General features: G+C 35.6%; 1 protein-coding gene across 3 annotated transcripts; it reads left to right on the forward strand.

Moving 5' to 3' along the window:
- The first annotated feature begins 319 nt into the window (after positions 1 to 319).
- LOC149798019 (uncharacterized) lies at positions 320 to 18,999 on the forward strand. 3 transcript variants are annotated; one of them, XM_089963082.1, is made up of 7 exons: positions 320 to 757; positions 8,858 to 9,049; positions 9,882 to 10,186; positions 11,871 to 12,072; positions 12,331 to 12,414; positions 12,991 to 13,068; positions 13,302 to 18,999. In XM_089963082.1, exons 2-7 carry the CDS (start codon positions 8,927 to 8,929, stop codon positions 14,430 to 14,432), a joined length of 1,923 nt encoding a protein of 640 aa, XP_089819208.1. In that variant the 5' UTR covers positions 320 to 757; positions 8,858 to 8,926; the 3' UTR covers positions 14,433 to 18,999. The 3 variants fall into 3 exon arrangements, with proteins under 3 accessions (XP_089819208.1, XP_089819206.1, XP_089819207.1); XM_089963080.1 differs by having other exon boundaries at positions 320 to 735; XM_089963081.1 differs by having other exon boundaries at positions 320 to 603.

Consider the following 18,999-nt stretch of genomic DNA (forward strand, 5'->3'; position numbering starts at 1 on the left):
CAAATTCTTCGGTACTTTTTTGTCTTTTCATGTTCAAACGTTCTTTTGAACTAGCTCATCCCAATTTTTTATATTTTTATTTTAATTTTATCTTCAAAATTGATCACTCTCGGTACTAGGACGGGCAATAGCAAGTTACTAAATCATTCATAATGGATTCAGTCAAGTTTACGAAAGTACGTGAAAAATAAGAACATGTCCATACTTGTTATTGGTCACAAAAAGGAAAACCTGTGGCCCTCAGACTAAACTTTTGCACAAATCTTACTTAGCTTTTGGTAATAACGTCAGAAGACTGTTTGCTAAAACTTATTCTATCGTTTCAAACCATTTGTAAAAAATAAATAATGCTCTTGAAAGGCGTTACTTGACAGACGCGTAGTTGAGAGAAATACTTGGGTCAACGATTCGCAGTGATCTTCAGTGAATTTCCGCTGTTTCACTTGCCGCTCGCCTGAAATTCCCGTGTCGAACTTGACGTCAGACAACCAGGAAGTACATTAAATATAAATATTGTATTCAAAACCAGCGCCAGGGAAGAAAGAAAAGACGAAACGTGTCCATGCAAAATAGAAATTGTTATAGCAGTGGTTACTCTCAGATGTATGTGCACTTCAGATTTAATTTTTGTCAAAGATTCGTTTAAGATAATAATACACACAGGGGTAGGTGTACTGTGACGGCTCCATTCAATGGGCAACGTTTGGAGATAATAAGAGCCAGTATATATAAGAGGTAATATAAGTATCATAATCAGGTATGTACCTTTGTTGACAGGGATCTCTCTCTCTCTCTCTCTCTCTCTCTCTCTCTCTCTCTCTCTCTCTCTCTCTCATGTAGATGCAAGAGGATATTCATAATATGCAAAATGACGAGAACGTAAGTACATCAGCTATGTATATGTTTCTTATCATTCTCAAATATGAAGTGACCAGCAACCGGATTGTTCGATACCTGTATCAGATTATTTATAGTCATGGAGAGGAAAGGGCCTGTGTCAGATAGATTATTTATAGTCATGGAGAGGAAAGGGCCTGTGTCAGATAGATTATTTATAGTCATGGAGAGGAAAGGGCCTGTGTCAGATAGATTATTTATAGTCATGGAGAGGAAAGGGTCTGTGTCAGATAGATTATTTATAGTCATGGAGAGGAAAGGGCCTGTGTCAGATAGATTATTTATAGTCATGGAGAGGAAAGGGCCTGTGTCAGATAGATTATTTATAGTAATGGAGAGGAAAGCGTACAATGTACATGTAAATGAATCAGAGGTTGTAACCTTTGTTTACAAGAATCATCCTACGTTGGTAAACTATGAAGCCTTGATCATAAACTAAATTCAAGCTTAAAATATATTTGATATTTTAAGTAATAAAGTATTTTTTATATCTGCCTACGGACATGCAAAAGTGAAAGTACCACAATCATGAGCACAATACACTACATCCAGGTTAACGCCTTTAAGCATGCATCCACATATAAATAGTTTGGAATATTATAATTCAGTACACTATATGTAAATATACATATGCGTATTTACGAAATTTCAGCAATCAATCGCCGCATTTTAATAAGTTACAATACATACCGGTCAACTTGCACAATATACAAAGAGTTACTTCCCTTCCATTTGTGTGTGTATTGGTGTTGTAATACACGCTGTCTTCTCGGAATAAATTTTAGCATCATCAAACCGAGCTGACTTTACTTATTATGCTTCTGTATCTACTGATGCGATACGTACCTGATTCTAAGCCAAGGATCAAGTATTTTTCGGGGTTAGTAGTGTCGTATAATAGTCTTTTAAAGCGGTATTTCAGTTCTTTATAATGATCATTCGAGAAAACAAGGAGGGAAAATTCTTTTCAGTAAAGGGCGTATATATCAATGCGAAATAAAATGTTCACTGGGGCGACATTTCACCTTCTAACTAATGTGAAACACGGTCACTTCAAGTAATGGAGTGATCTAAGCTCCACGTATCTGTTTATATACACTATATAGTGTACTTTACTTCCCCCACCCTCACTACTTTTTTCCTCGTGCATCTTTTAAAAAGATGGGGATTATGTTTGTATGTCTGTCTGTCTTTCCATTAGTAACGTTGTTTATCTCCTACACCACTACAGACACGGAATTGAAACTTCGGGATATGATTAGGGTAGTCTTTAGATGTACACGGTGGTTTTGCAGTTTTAATTGTGGCCATCGGAATGGGACTGATATCACCTATAGTTAATTTTTGTATACTAATATTTGAGGTATTGTATGTGAAACTTACAAAGTTAGCTTGTGTCATCTTCAAAGTCAGGGATACAACATATGTATTGGGCTTTTGGGTTATAGCCTCTGCTTTTACCCAGGCATGGTCCCTGTGGGTATGCTTCTCTTGGGTCACACTTGGAAACTTTTGAGATACTCAGTCAATTACCATATATTAGACAGAACTATACATACCGGTATATCCAACACAGAACGTGGGTCATGGTCCTTAGGTTGTGGACTTGCCCCTGAGTCAGGGCTTGGAAACAGTTGTGATCCACACCTTCTAGCCACATATTGATTAAAGGTTATGAGAAGAAATCAGGCACATTTCCAGGACAGACCCTTGGGAAGGAGTCTTGCTCTTGGATCATCACTTGGAAGCTGTTGAGATCACAACTATAACTATTCATCATGGACCCTGTGTTGTGCTTCTGTGGTTGGGAACTTGACCCTGGCTGATAATATGGAAATTGATAAGATCTCCATCCTAAAACTACGCACACACACACACACACAGATATATATATATATATATATATATATATATATATATATATATATATATATATATATATATATATATATATATATATATATATATATATATATATATATATATATATATATATGTATGTATGTATGTATGTATGTATGTATGTGTGTGTGTGTGTGTGTGTGTGTGTGTGTGTGTGTGTGTGTGTGTGTGTGTGTGTGTGTCGTGGGTTCGATCCCCGGCTGAGTCATACCAAAGACTTACAAAAATGGTACTAACAGCTGCCTCGCTTGGCGCTCATCATTAAGAGGTTAGTGTAAGGACTGGTCGGCCTGGTGTCAGGATAATGTGATTGGGTGGGATATCATGATACATATCAGCGGCATGATGCCCCAGTGCTAGACATCAATATAAATTGCCACACTGCAGATATCGTAGCGATATGACTGAAAAATTGTTAAAGCTACGTTATATATAAGCACACTGTCTGGATATGAAATGAGCAAAACACATTTACAGTATTGAAAAATGTGCCACTTGATCAGTCCATTCCTTTTTCTGTATCGATTATAAGTGTGGTGATATGCAATATTATGTCATTTTCATAATTCTAGGGTTTTTTTGTATCTCACTTTAAATTACTATGAATTTGATGTTTACACAAACAACTATCCAGTGTGTGTTTCTTGAGGAAACGTCAGATCAGAGTGCATGGATGCTTGAGTAATTTTGTACAAAATCTTCCAAAATTATTCTCTTGGAAGGTTCACTAAAACTAACATATTGGCTGGATGATATTTTGTAAATGTACACAACAGAACTAGAGAGGGCGTTGTCATTCTTTCTTGGTGGTTGCGGTCACGAATGTTTCTTTTGCCCTTTATGATGCCTACGTTATCGGATCTTTGTCGTAGCTTCCGTTTATCAAATGTTAAGACACTTCTTCAGACTCGTTTGGATTGTTTCATCGTCAGAGCAAATTATGCTTGTCCTCGGCATCTTCACTGCAGAATCTCCAACATAAGCCACGTTTTCTTCTTGATGTAATAATCAGACTGCGTGTTCCTCAGCAATTTCACGGTATGAGTTTCCAACTCAAACCACGTTTTCTTCTGGATGCAATAATCAGACTGGTAGAAAACAATTTCAAAACAGCAATATATATATTGATGTGACAAGATGGCCGCTATCGCTTAACCGGCTTGAAGCAGCTGTTACGTTTTTTAGTGCCGTTTTCATGATATGTGTGCATGTTGCCTGTATTCATCTTCGTTATTGTGTTCATTATGTATTGGCTGTTAAATTCGTATATGTTTCTTCATCTCTTTGTTTTGGAAACGAGAACAATTAGACTTTTTTCTCAGCTGTCTTGCTCCTCTGTTTTTGAACAAACCGCCATCACGTGATACTCGCCAGTCAACCCGTTTATGCTACGATGGACCCTCATTAATTGCTTTAAATGATCACTCCTTGGCTCTCCACACTACATTGTGCTCTAGACTAAACGAACTGGGACTACATTCATTATTACCTAAATGTAAACAGAAGCGAAAAAAGAAACGTTGTTTCAAAGCTGGCCGGCGTAGAACAGGAAGAAGAATCACAGTTATCTCCCTTATTTCGGCAAAACCATTAAATAAATTCGACCGTTAATTTAGATAACCTAATTCAAATCCATATTAATTCGTCAACCTTTGTGTCAATTATCCAAGAAATACCTCTGCGCATTGCACTATTCAATGCCCAATCAGTAGGACCACCGGAAAAGCGCACAGAAATAGTTAATTTTATCAACGACCAGAACGTTGACATATTTTTCCTGACAGAAGCATGGCTAAAAACATCAGGCGATGAGCCCAAGTGTGCGGATCTAACACCCACTGGTTACTCCATCAAGTCGTTCCCCCGTAATTCTCGCGGAGGTGGAATTGCAGTCATCACAAAGAACTCCATGATAAAACGTCTTAACTACACCACAACATTCAATTTCGACCACACATCGTTTGAACTAGTCCAAACCACACTCACACTGGAGCAAAGGTCAGTCCATTTTTTCTGCCCCCCTCCTAGTAGAAAAAACAAGCTGGCTGACTCTATCTTCGAGCAGTTTCCGAATCTCCTGGACTATGGAAATTCGATAGGTGGCAACCTGATTATTCTTGGATATTTCAACTTTCACTTTGACTGTCCTGGAAACTCAAATACATCAAAACTCATAGATTCCATTAATGTTTTCAACCTCAAACAGTCAGTTAACCAACCCACCCATAAACATGGTCACATTTTAGACTGGATTCTTCATAAACCTGATGATAACATTCTACGGTCCTCCCTGGTATCCCATGACCTTGCATCAGATCACCTCTGCATTATATGCCATCTTGACGTATCAGTCCCTAACCCTCAACCTTTATCTGCTACTAAGAGAAACCTCCGTATGATAAATAGAACCAAACTAATCCACGACATCCAAGCTAACGTAACAACTTGCTTACCTCCTACCGCAGAACAATTCGATAACTGTCTGCGTTCATTGCTTGACAAAATGCTCCAGCTACCAAGTGCAGAGTATCAATCCAAAAGTGTTCTCCATGGTATAGCAGTGTTAGGGACCAGCTTCGCACTGCTAAAAGAGACCGCCGTAAAGCTGAGAGGCTCTGGCTTTCCACTAGACTCACTATTCATAAGCAAATCTATGAAGTCGCTAAGAAGTATGTCACAAATATAGTCCATGCAGCGAAATCAGCCCACTACACTACTAAGATCATGGAAAGTTCCAGCTGCAAAGAGCTCTTCGAGATTACTAACAAGCTAATGTCATGGAACAAATCAACACCACTTCCAACTACCTTCTCTCCAGTCGACCTTCCGGACATGTTTGCAAATTTCTTCCCTGACAAAGTACAAACCATTAGAGATAAGCTTGACACCACAATTTGAACTGACTCATCGTCACCATACAGTTGGGATACAGAATTTGAGCGGCAACCATTAGCAGCAGTTGAACGTGTCTCTATGGATTTTGTACGTACAATCGTGATGAAGAGTGCACCAAAGTTATGTGAACTTGATCCAATTCCAACATCACTGCTGCTTGAGTGCTTAGATCCAGTATTGCCTTCACTAACTGATGTTATTAATACCTCTCTCTCATCCGGGGAATTCCCATCATTTTTCAAAACTGCCATTGTAAAGCCTCTGCTGAAGAAACCAACACTAGACCATAACGATTTAAAGAACTACCATCCAGTTTCTAATCTCCCATTCATATCAAACATCTTAGAAAAGGTTGTTCTATCCCAGCTTGTATCTCATCTAAATTCAAACAGTCTTTTTAGCAATGTACAATCTGCATATCTCCCTTGCCACAGTACTGAAACTACTCTTCTAAAAGTAGTTAATGACATTCTCTCTGCATTGGATAGCTGAAAGATTACAATCCTCACCCTCCTTGATTTGTCTGCAGCATTTGACACAATAGACCATGATATATTACTTCACCGTCACCAGCATGTATTTGGCATTCATGATACAGCCTTACTGTGGTTCAAGTCCTACTTGGTCAACAGGACACCAATTGTATCTGCAAATGGAATACACTCCAGCCCAGTTGATCTATGTTGTGGTGTTCCACAAGGGTCTCTTTTTGGACCTGTTCTCTTCATTCTGTACACTCAGTCGCTTTCAAGTGTCATAGATCATCATCCAGTGTCTCACCAATTGTACGCTGATGACGCCCAAATATGCGAATCTAGCCACCCAACTGAAGTTGATGCTACCATCCAAAGTGTAGAGAAGTGCAATTCTGATGTGAAATCATGGATGACATGTAACAAGCTGCAGATGAATGATGATAAAACTGAGGCCATTCTGATCACAACACAAAGACTTTCTCATTAACATCCTTTACCTCAAACAATAAATATCAGCAACACCAACATTAAATTCACACAGTCAGTACGAAACCTAGGTGTTACTCTGGACAGTACTCTCAAATTGCACCAACATGTCATGAACATATGCAAGGCTGCATATCTTGAGCTGAGATGCATCATCTCAATTCGCAAATATCTTTCAGTTGATGCCACTAAAACACTTGTGTGTTCATTAGTACTTTCAAGACTCGACTATTGTAACTCAGTTCTGTCTGGTTCATCTCAGTATCTACTCCAGAAACTTCAAAGAGTTCAAAACACAGCTGCTCGGATCATAGAGTACCATTATCAGAGCACACCTCCCCACTGCTCTGTACCCTACACTGGCTATCCATTCGATCCAGAATCAAACACAATATTTGTTCTCTGTGCTACGTTTTACTGTCGGACTCTAGTCCAACATACCTATCCGACCTCACCCATGTGTACACACCAGCAAGATACTTACGCTCCTCTTCTGACAATCGTATACTCATTGTTCCCACTATGAAAACAAAGTCATATGGACAGCGTTCTTTTGCATACCAGGGCCCACCAACGTGGAATGAATTGCCCACTGAACTTAGACACAAAGACACATTGATCACATTCAAGAGGGCTCTCAAAACTCACTTATTTCGACTGCAAGAACAAACTTAAAGACTTAATAATGTTTCCTACCTGAAATATTCCCAGCATGTTTTTTATATTTTTTAATGTTTTTCTAATTTCATGGTGCTTTTTTGTAATAATATTATTATAAGTTTTTTCTATCTTTTAGGTATTGTCTAATGTTGTAAAGCGCTTGGAGCTTCTAAAGATTAGGCGCTATACAAAGTCCTCATTATTATTATTATTATTATTATTATTATTATTGTATATATATATATATATATATGTGTGTGTGTGTGTGTGTGTGTGTGTGTGTGTGTGTGTGTGTGTGTGTGTGTGTGTGTGTGTGTGTGTGCGTGCGTTAGTACATTACTTTTATCTAATTTAACTGCAACGTCATCGGGCGATGGCTTTTATATTCAGACTGCACATGTCGCATCTGGTAATAAAAGTTAGGTTTTATACTGACGTGACTAAGTCTGGTACAATTTTATCTTTTAGCGCATTCGGGAAATGTTAATGGTGCTATCCACACTGCCCAGTATAGCTGATTATGCAAAAATCTTATATCATAATGTGTACTCTGTCTTTTCATATAATCATCACAAACAAATGTTAAAGTGTAGTTTTGTTTGCTTCTCGTTAAATGCATATGATATTATAACATATTTAAGATGACTTAGCCATTTTAAAGAATTAAACCGAGTAACAGAACATTGATAAGATTATGTATTAGTCTGGGGGTTATTTTCCATTCGAAAGTCAAACACGTGTGATCAGATTTCCTGAAGTGAGAACACACTAGCATCAGAGTCCATTTCATTTAATTTTTCTGAACAGTCTGCAAAATCAGCATAAAATCTGCGTTTTGTTTAAATTCAAGAAATTAGATGGAATTGACAAATACATTAAATTTCTGCTTAATATTATTTCTACATATAATTCTAGCTTGATTGCTTCATCTGAGCTTTTCATTCCTCCATTGCAATAACCGTTTCTTTTACACAAAATATTTGCACATTTGGTATTTTGTATGTCAGTTTTGCATTTCTTCTATAAGTATTTTCCTGTTAAATTCTTTAGATATTACTCCTGTTGCTTCACACATATGAAGTTTGAATGATTATCCCACTTATTTCATTATTATTTTAATTTCAGTTACTAATTGGTGTCATAAATAAGTTCTGTCAAACGTCAGTATTCAAAAACTCTTGCGGTTTTTACTTCATCCAGATATGGTAAATACATTTCCCATATCAACTCATCTGGGTTAGTTGTGTGGTAATTCTCTCTGATTTATGAATGCATTTCAATTCTTCATTGTAAACATTTTTTTTCGAGAGAAAAAGCATAGCTGACGGAGCATTTATGTGAACTGATGCTATACCTTCTTTATAGTAAAATTGATACATGTCCGGTGCTTGAATAATGCTTATAATACTGTATGAACACATGACTACTAACGGACTTAAACCACATTCTTGAATGAGGTGTTACAAAATGAACGAACTGGATTAAAGCATTGTCTACCGTATAAAGCTAGCACATATCCTACATCCTAATACCTTTTGCAGATCCGGCTTAGCAAACTCAGCTTAGAGGACCTGTAGAGAAAGAATACTAACGTGGAATCTGTTGCTTAAATGGAGCAAATGAAAAGTTCGCCATCTACAGAAAATGACGCATCAAATACGAATGAGTTTCTACGGGCCCTCAGTGATATTCAAAGCATTAACATCGATGAGCTGAAAGCACAGTTTTTGCAGGTATATATTTTCATAGCTAGCTAGCTAGTCACATAATTAATCAGCTACAAATAGATCAAGATGTATGTATATGTTCTTACTCAGTCTACGTTTTACAACCATTTCTTATTTTGAAGTTTGAGATTTAACAACTCAAACTGTTAAATGTTTTGAGCAAAGAAGACCAGTGGCTTTTGAATTCTGTAATCATGATTTTAGCAAGATTTATGACGCCTTTTTTCTCTAGCTGATATTTAGCACACGTCCATTTTTTTTTATTAACTTCGTCATTTGACGAAATTAACTAACGAAAAGAAATTACAATGACTAATCACGTTAGTTTAATTAGAGTGATGAATGTTAATAATAATAATAATAATAATAATAATAACAACAATAATAATAATAACATTAATGCCAATATATATGCACGATACTCTGTTCTGTTCTTACGTTTGGGTTGTATCAGTGTTTTATTCTCAAAACATAAGATCGGGAGATAATAAACTTCTATCTTTGTGTGTTTTGTAATTATTCAATTGAATGTGGATCAAAGGTTCATTGTCCGAGTTAGTACAAGTAAACACTGACATTTTAAGAAAGATTAAGTAAAGAAAGAGAAAAAAGCAATATGATGCAATATGACGCCCATGGGATGGCAAAAATATTAAGAGAAATGCAATGACTGTTTGTCGAAGTCGCAATTTACTATATTTTAAGTAATTTCTTTTTATTTTCTGCTCATTATTATTGAGAAATAAATAATCGGCAACATTACTTAGTTTTAATGGATGTCCTTACTAGGCGGATCTATTAAAACATAAGGTAATATTTGATTTTGTGATATTTTAAGAGTTTACAAGAAGTCAGTGAAAATGTTGAGAATGATTTGATACATAAGACAAACCATAACCTTGAGGACTGGAAAAGAGAAACGGATAGGCTCAGGAATTGTTTGAAAGAGGAGCAGAACTTCAAGAAGGAATATGAAAGTGTATTCGGGGAGAGAAAAATAAATGACCTTCACAAGATGATGGCAAATTTGAATGGCGTTAATAAAATGCTTCAAGAAGAAACGGAAAGACTGAAAAGGAAAAATATAAATCTTGAGGAAGAGAGACGGAAAGCGTTAGAGGAAAAGGCCGATGCTTTAACGAGGTTATGTTTGATTTTCACACTAACTATATATATCTAAAGACAATGAATGATAAGCTTTTTTCTTAAGCATCAAAGATATTTATGATATTTCTTTTATTATGTGACTTAAAAAGGTGTCAATGTGCTAGAATGTCAGGGTGTCAAAATCTGTAGCAATTTCATGTCTATAATTGTTATTTTGTTTCTAAATAACCTAAATAATAATTGTTTATGGAGGATCAAAGACGATTTCATATATCATTTATTATTTTTACTTCCTAAAAAGTCATGTTTACCACTTTTCGTTAACATTTAATGATTACACATGTTTTTCATTCAAACTCGTGTCGTTCCGCAGCGTACGAGAATATATCTCCACATAGAAGCGGAGTTTGTTTCATTGACTTGCATGGATAGTCTGATGACCTGTGTTCGCTTCAGAAGTAGAAACCATCATCTGATCATCTATAATGATAAATGTATACGTGCACTCGAATACATCCTCCTTGTGGATTAATGAACACAGATCCTTGACTTCGCGAGCATTGTATGAAACTGAATAAAGCATAATTATCAAGAAGTAAACAAATATGATTTCACCCTTAAATTACATGTCATTTTCCCTTTATTCATTTATCTTAACATTAGGCTGTGTACATATATATGATTGTCCGTCTGTATATATGTTTGTTTTTATGAATATATGCATTTATCCATGTTGACATATAAATAGATGTGAAAGTTACAAAACTACTTTCATAGTGTTATATATATATATTTAACTTGTAGTATGTGATTAACCTTTGTCTACAATTAATCGTAGTAGTTTGGGCCTACATAACTAACGTCTTTTTTTGTAAACAACATAATGCATACATAGCTAATTTAAGTCTATGATTATATGTTATATTTTAAGATAATCATTATTTGCAGTTAAACATTTCTACTTGGATTTGAGTTAAGGGAATTCCTGGTCTACCTGATGTTTGCCATGTTCTTTATTAAAATTTTAGTAATGTACCTGCTTTTGTTGAAAAATTTGAATGTTCTAGAAATGAACTTTTGACCCTCGTCCTGGTCCTCTTGTTGTGCCTTTTGTTTTTATATTAAGGTTGGTTTTATTAGACTTATTCATCCCTACTTCAACATCTGTCTAGTTGAATCAATTTTTTTAGTTGTGTTAAGAATATTTATTTAAATTTCTCTCTGGAATTACAAAGTGCTCATTATTATCGTCGCACTAAATCACTATGGTGGGATTATTGTGAATTCATTTAGAGACATTTTTGATTATATAATTTTGATACATCAAAACAGTTACAACATCAACACTTTTCAGCGCAATTGGTATAGCAGCACATTCAAGATGCCAATTCACTCAGAGCACCACTGGAATTCGTTTGGAATATTATATGGTTTTGAACTTGTGTGATAGGACCGCTAGGATTATTTGGGATTTAATTCACAATATTATAAGTTCTTTTCAAATGGTCCCTTTTGTATTCAATGGAGATAGATTATTTGCTGAATTTTGCTAAACTTTGTTGGTTTGCTCTTTTCTGTTACTGTTATTTAGTTTCAGACCATAGAGTCGTAAATATAAACTAAATAAAGGAGCAAGATATAGATATCCATATAACATTTTAATAGCAAAGTATTTTTGTAACAGATCTTATGATATATATATCATACTATATCATTTTAGATTAAGTAAGCAAATGGTAGACCAGTTGACCAACAACAACCCTAACATTGCTGACTTGAGTGACCAGAATCGACCCAACAAGATAGGGGAAAGATATTCGGAGTTGTATGACAACCAGTGGACAAAAGCTTTTGAAGTCCTCACCGAAACGCATAGACAACAAGAGCAAATAGCCATTGAAATACTACTGAATTTGTTGTACGTAAGTATTTATATTTATTAATTGGTTCATACCGGATTTGCAAACAAATGCACCAATATACATGTTCGATCAGCCAAGGTGTAGATAGGGGCATCATATCGAAACATTGGCTAGAGAAGATGGATCCATATAGGTTAGTATAAATATAGTTATTGACAGTTTTGCCTCTGAAAAAAAATATCACAGATGTCATGATCATATTTCTTTCAATACGTATATTTTAATGTTTTGAACAAAATTTTATTCTTTCATCTGTAGGAATGCCACAACTTTGCAAAAGCGACAGCAGAAAAGCAAATGGGTGATCTCTTGACACTCGTATCCTGTGACTCACAGATGCAAGTATGTGTAAACCTAACTATAATTAAGTTTTAATGTCTGTATAATATTTACAACTGAAAAGCGTCAAGTGAACTTCCATCCCAAGAATTACATTTGTCAATAATGCCCATGAAAGTAAATTCAAATCCAAGATAAAAAGGACATTTTAGCCCTAAATATTAACCAGTTGTCACAATAGTAATAAAGTATTGTGTATATCCTCATTTTCTACTCTCATAAACTTGTTACCAAATCACCAAAGTCCATTGATAATGATATAAATTAAACATGATTTGGGGGTGGGGGGGTGGGGGGGTGGTATAAGGCGGGGTGGGTGGGGCGGGGCAGAAGGCGGGGATGGATTAGCTATGGAGTTTAAAGCCAGTTTGAAAATTGTCAGTTCCTACATCTATTAGTATACATTTATGCTTCTCAACTGGTTAGTTATTTGGCAATATGGACTTAACATTATGTTCCAAGTAATAACTTGCTTTGTATTTTTATATTCTCTAGTTTGTATTTTTATTCTCTTGTATAAGGCAAAAATAATAGAATTTTTTCATGTGAATTTATACGTATAGTTTGTACATTTCATAGGTTGGAGATGAGGTAAAAGATCATTTGAAAAAAGCAAGAAAGTTAATAGATGTCACAAGAGCTGATTTACTGTTTGAGGTAGGTATATATTGTCTGATGTATTATGAATTGTATTTACTAAATGTTTAGATTTGTTGACAGGACAGGTCATATCTTTATACAGTATGCTTTGTAGAAATAAAATAGTATGGGTATGTAGAAAGAGAACTGATTTCTCAAGAAACCATTCACATTTTAAAACGATATAGCAATTCAGTGACATGAATATTTGTAATTAGTTTGTACTTAGACTGCATACCATTGTATTACAGAAATGTACACGGCACATCAAGAATATGGCTGAATCAGCTAGACTATATCTCCATGAAGAAGAGATGAAGCAGTGTCTAGTTGAGTGCTTCCGAATCTGTTGGCTGATGGCAATACAGGATCCTCCTGTTGTGTTGGGAAAAGAAGTGACGTATGCAGACAGCTTTGACACCAACTTGTTCAAGCACTATGCGAGATCGGGAATTAATGTTAAGTTTGTGGTCTGGCCACCCCTTCTCCTGCATGAAAGCGGACCCGTGCTGGTAAAAGGTGTGGCGCAACCGATTCAAGAAAAGAGAGATGAATTTACCAAATGGAAGAGGGAAAAGAACATATATGCGTGGGATGATAAAGACGCAATGGAAAGTAAAAGCAGACCAAATGGGAGTACTACAAAGCACGATTCATCAATAACAACGAAAGCTATGATAAATGATTGTCACATTAGTACACATCATCCTCACACTTCTGCACCTTCATCTCTTGTCACTGGATCAAATCTTTACCCGGTGACAATGGTAAATCAGCAGCTTACAACATATCACTCGCGAAGTACTGGAACGAGTTACAAAACGGATTCGGTTAGCACTTGCCACAAACAGAATAGAGATGTACATCCCACAATCTTATATATACCAAGCACAAGACCGAACTATGCGCCCGAGTCAGAGAATAAGTCAGCATTAGGTCCTAAAGATAGTTTATCATACGTAGGCCGTGCAAACCAGAATGTTGCAAGGAATTCGAAGAACAAATCAGCACAAAGTCATGTAATTGTTTCACCATATACTTGCAATACAAGACCGAGCTGTGCAGTCAATATAATGAGTAAACTCCATAACTCAACGGCAAAGTTTAAAAATAAAACACGAGGTCGTCTGAAATCAACCGGGAAAAGGGCAACACCCACACGTTTTCCTGACAGACACACTTCCCATGGATATGAGCCTTTAAATGTATCTGAAGTGAATGAATTTTATCATTTCATGGACATGTTTATTAGCAAGGGAGAGCGTGTGACTCGAAATTATTTCAAGGAAAAATACAATAGATACCATGTTCTACATAAGGAACTCAAAACAATAGCGTTTGGGGGTGGCAAGTGGGGCGACCGCCCCAGGCCCCGCTATTGAGGGGGGGGGCCGCGCTTCAGGCCTAAGGTCGTCTTTATGAGTTTGTCAAGCTATATTCTTCGCCAAATCGCGAAAGTTGATCTAGTCTAGACATTATCAGTGTTTGCAGTAGCATACCAATCGAGATACCGATAATCTGGCTCCGCGCGGTCATGGTCGGCCCTAGGCCTCGCGTACTCCTAACGCCGCCTCTGCTAAGACTATACCTATGAAGATGTCAAAATTAACTCAGTTAAGACATTTTGTGTTTTAATTTCAAATGCTATAATGCCTGTGATAATCCCAAGTGAATAGCTTATTAATGGACGTAGATATGACTTTTTTTCGTAATAAATATATCTGCACATGTTTATCGACATTTATAAACTGTTTCCTTTTTTAAGGAGATGAAGGGTTTATTCAGTTATTTTGTCGAGATAAATATGCAAATGTTGTAAAGTACGTATATTCAAGCGCCATTCCAAAAAGTTGATGTGTACGTACGCAACAAAAATGAGCAGTTATAAAACTAATTAGAAAGTTAAATCACCACAGAAGGATCTCTCTCTCTCTCTCTCTCTCTCTCTCTCCACAGAGTAGAGTCTGCGAAGGTGTAGACAATACAGTTTATTTTTTTATCATCATTAGATCATCTCACTGATGTAAGACAACTCACGTGTGTATCAAAATATGTTATCACTGCTAACGAGTTATTGTTATTTTGGGCTTAGCATACGCGTAACAATGCAATAGCACCAAAGAAAACTCGATTCTAGAACATTTGCGAATGCAACGCACTCTCTGACTAATCTAACGTTAAAATATTTAGCTCAGGGAGATACTGCATCCCGTTAGCAGCCTGCTCATGCGCTGAATCGATGGCAGTTTTAGCAATGAGAATGGTATATTTTATAAAGGTCACAATAAAATTTTAGCAATCCTAATCCTAATTCTTGATATTGTCCAAACTTTCGGCAACTACTTAGATCCTTTATATACCAATGCCTCAAGTTTTCAACTGTTTTCTATTTTTGAGCACCTCAAGTTTCTTCAGTCGGGATGCAAACTTGCAGATAACTCACCTGTTTGGGTTTTATCAAATTTACCTCGATGCGCATTACTTATGCCGCTTAACGATAGTTCTGTTCTTACCTTCCTCTGGTAAAAGATCAAATACTTTTAAAGCAATTCCTTATCGGTTTCTTTCTTATTTCTGTCTAGTCTCTCGTTTTGGTCAGTTTCCCCGAAACTTGAACAATCTCAGCTTTAAAATATTCATGCATCTTTCTTCACTGAATATCCGACAAAGGATTTGACTTTCTGACTGTCTGTATGTTTCAAATAAATAAATAGCACAATAGATCTATATTTATTACTTTTTACTTTTGTAAACCGGTAACAATTTTGTATAGTGTATAATTAAACTCTGAAGAAGAATGCAATGGATTTTTGTTTCCTTATTGTCCTATAAAATGTTTTAAAATTATATTTAATATAAAGTGAATTATGTTTTGTATTTTCATAATATTAAAATTGTTACTGATGTAACGACATATAACCCATAGACCGTAAATATATCGTCTCCCGATTTCTGCTACATCCATAAATGATCCCAATTTTTACATCTAAATGTACATAATATATAGCAACCATGTGAAGTGTACAACTTAAAAATTATATATTTTATTTTGATAAATGTATTTGTTTATTTAGACAGTTTATTATTTGTAGATCATTTAGTCTGAAAAGTATGTTAACTGTTTGAACTAAGAAGTTTATCATGCATAATTGTGGAGCTTTTGGTTCGTTTTACTATACTGTGTACGAAATTTCTTATCATTTTCATGTTATTTGAAATCTTTCTGTTCCAGCGTAATCATTAAATTATATATATATATATATATATATATATATATATATATATATATATATATATATATATATATATACGGTTATTTTTGGGCAACTCCTGATCACTCGGGGTTTGGGGAAGCTATCATGTCTGTGAAGTGATACTCTATGGTCAGAAATTCAAAGACTTTTACATCTTTATATATGTATGTCGTCCCCTGGTCTGTATATTTAGTATAGATTCTTTTAATTATAATGAATTTTACCAACCCACCCCCAAATTTTTATCACGGTTAATAATTGTAATTTTGAAAAGAATTACTAGTTTTGATTCCCAGTTCTAAGTTTGCAACCTTTCCATCCCTGGAAGAAATAAATTTAACTTGGACTCTGTTCCCATCCAGTTCGGTATTTATATCCCTTTGGTGTATTTCGTTGCTTTCACTTTTCAAATTTAATGGTTATTTTGCAAAAGATCAATATTTTTATTGTGTAGGTATTCTATGTTTTTTCTGTTATCTGTATAGTTGTTAGGACAGACCTTTTCTTCGTCAAATCTACTATGAATTGTGTTCCAAATGTTACAATAGGAAGAAATATAAAGCAATTCGGTTTTTTTTTTTGTTGAAAATCTTAGGATGATTCAGTCTTGCAAAGTAATACGTAACACATTAACATATGCTAGTAAATAACTAAACACATGAAAAGTTTCCACAACATTTTCCAAACATTTGGATTTGGCCCGAATAACACTCACCACTTCCGATTTGGCTACCGTGTTAGCTTACGTGACGTGTGTCAAACATCTGATTAAGAGATCATAAAAATGATTGTATTTGTAATCATAAAAATTAATTTGTGACAGATGTAATTGTTTGGTAAAGATACCTTTACTACTCACGTTTCTTACTGTTATTTCAAATTCAATTGGCTACCACCAATCTGCAGGCAAAGCTAACAGTAATCATCCAGTTTTCATAGTAAGAAAATAAACTTTGTTCATGAGGTTTGCAAGAAAAGATTTTCATCTCATTCTTATTGGTCATATATATATATATATATATATATATATATATATATATATATATATATATATATATATATATATATATATATATATATATATATATATATATATGTGTGTGTGTGTGTGTGTGTGTGTGTGTGTGTGTGTGTGTGTGTGTACAACCCCTCTACAGTATTAGCATAAAGGTGGTCATTTAAATGTTGAATGACTCACGAGCCCAGTCAGCAATGCTGACAGCCTAAATACATGTACAACTCAAGGCAAAATAAATAACAACTTAATCAATATTAGTTATAAATAAAACTATTAAAGTAATATCTGGATATATTTTTTCCAGTTACTCTTCACTCGTAAAATTAATACATTAATTGGCCTGTTAACAAATGCCTTTCTTTATTTCATGATATGAGTGTTAACTTCCTAATGCGAGAGACTCCTTTCAGTGAGTAGTCCCTTTTACTCATCTGTATTCGTTTCTCTCTTCTTCTTCTTCTTCTTCTATTCTCCCTTCTTGTTCCCTCGTGCACTCTTCCTGTGCAGCTGCTCCCTGTACTATTTCTTCTCCTCCTACACCCTTCCTGTGCTACTCCTTGGACACCTTCCTTCCGCACCCCTTCTGCACTATTCTCGTATTTCCTCTTTCCCCCTCTGGAGAGTTTATTGCCGTCTCTTACGCTCGCCCTTGGAGCTTCCCGAAAAAATATAAGGGACATTCATCCTGTTCTCTCTATACGCATCCTCGTAATCTACCACTATCTCACGGACTTTTCGTTAGAAACATGGCAAACACTTTACCAGGCCCCTCTCACACTAACGTCTGCCTATTTCATACACGCCTTGCTCTACATACAAATATTATTAGTCAACGAACTTTCATAACACATGCACACGCCGTATAAATGTTATATTCTGACACAGCAATCTACCGTTGTTACGGGGATCTTTCACATTCCCTGTATCATATGAATTATAAATTGATACATATAAATACGGAAATACATATGCATAAAAATTCCTTAAGTCTACTTCACATAATTCTTAGTCAAGATAATGATTAATGCAAATACCATCCCAATTCAGTATCTAATATATTCTACTGTACGCTATGATGTAATATTCTCTAATACTTCTACCATATGTTATGTTCCATGTTCTAATAAAATAGCTAAACGTTGCAATATGCAATCTATTCAATTCCTATCTACACAAATCAACACAAATGTTAGGCTATTTCCTACCTGTAGAAACTTTTTATTTCTTTCCCTGTTCAATTTCGTCTTCTCCTTTTACGAGTCTCTTTCGCTCGGAGTGGTCTTTTCCCCCAGATATCTCCGTGATAATTCCTTGTATCCTCCGCTCTTCCCAAACGTCAGGAAACCGACTGACTGATCTGATTGGCTGGTACGCCTCGTATGATGTTCGGCGGAGCTTGGCCAAATCTATCACATGTAGCTGTGAGCGCATAAATTGGGCCTTTCTAGCGACACAAGACCTTAAATCCTTTGAAGCGACTAGCCTACTCAACCGTCCAATTACAGGATATATATATATAGAGAGAGAGAGAGAGAGAGAGAGAGGGAGAGAGAGAGAGTTTGTTTTGTATTACGTCCCTAATTAATGGGAAATACTATTTTAATATTTGCGTTATCTTGTATTCATACCTTTGTTTTCTTGTTATTATTATTACTATTAAATTTATTATGACATTTG

The sequence above is a fragment of the Sinohyriopsis cumingii genome, chromosome 6 (assembly GCF_028554795.1).
Source record: "Sinohyriopsis cumingii isolate HCF-2022 chromosome 6, ASM2855479v2, whole genome shotgun sequence".
Classification (NCBI taxonomy): Eukaryota; Metazoa; Mollusca; class Bivalvia; order Unionida; family Unionidae; genus Sinohyriopsis; species Sinohyriopsis cumingii.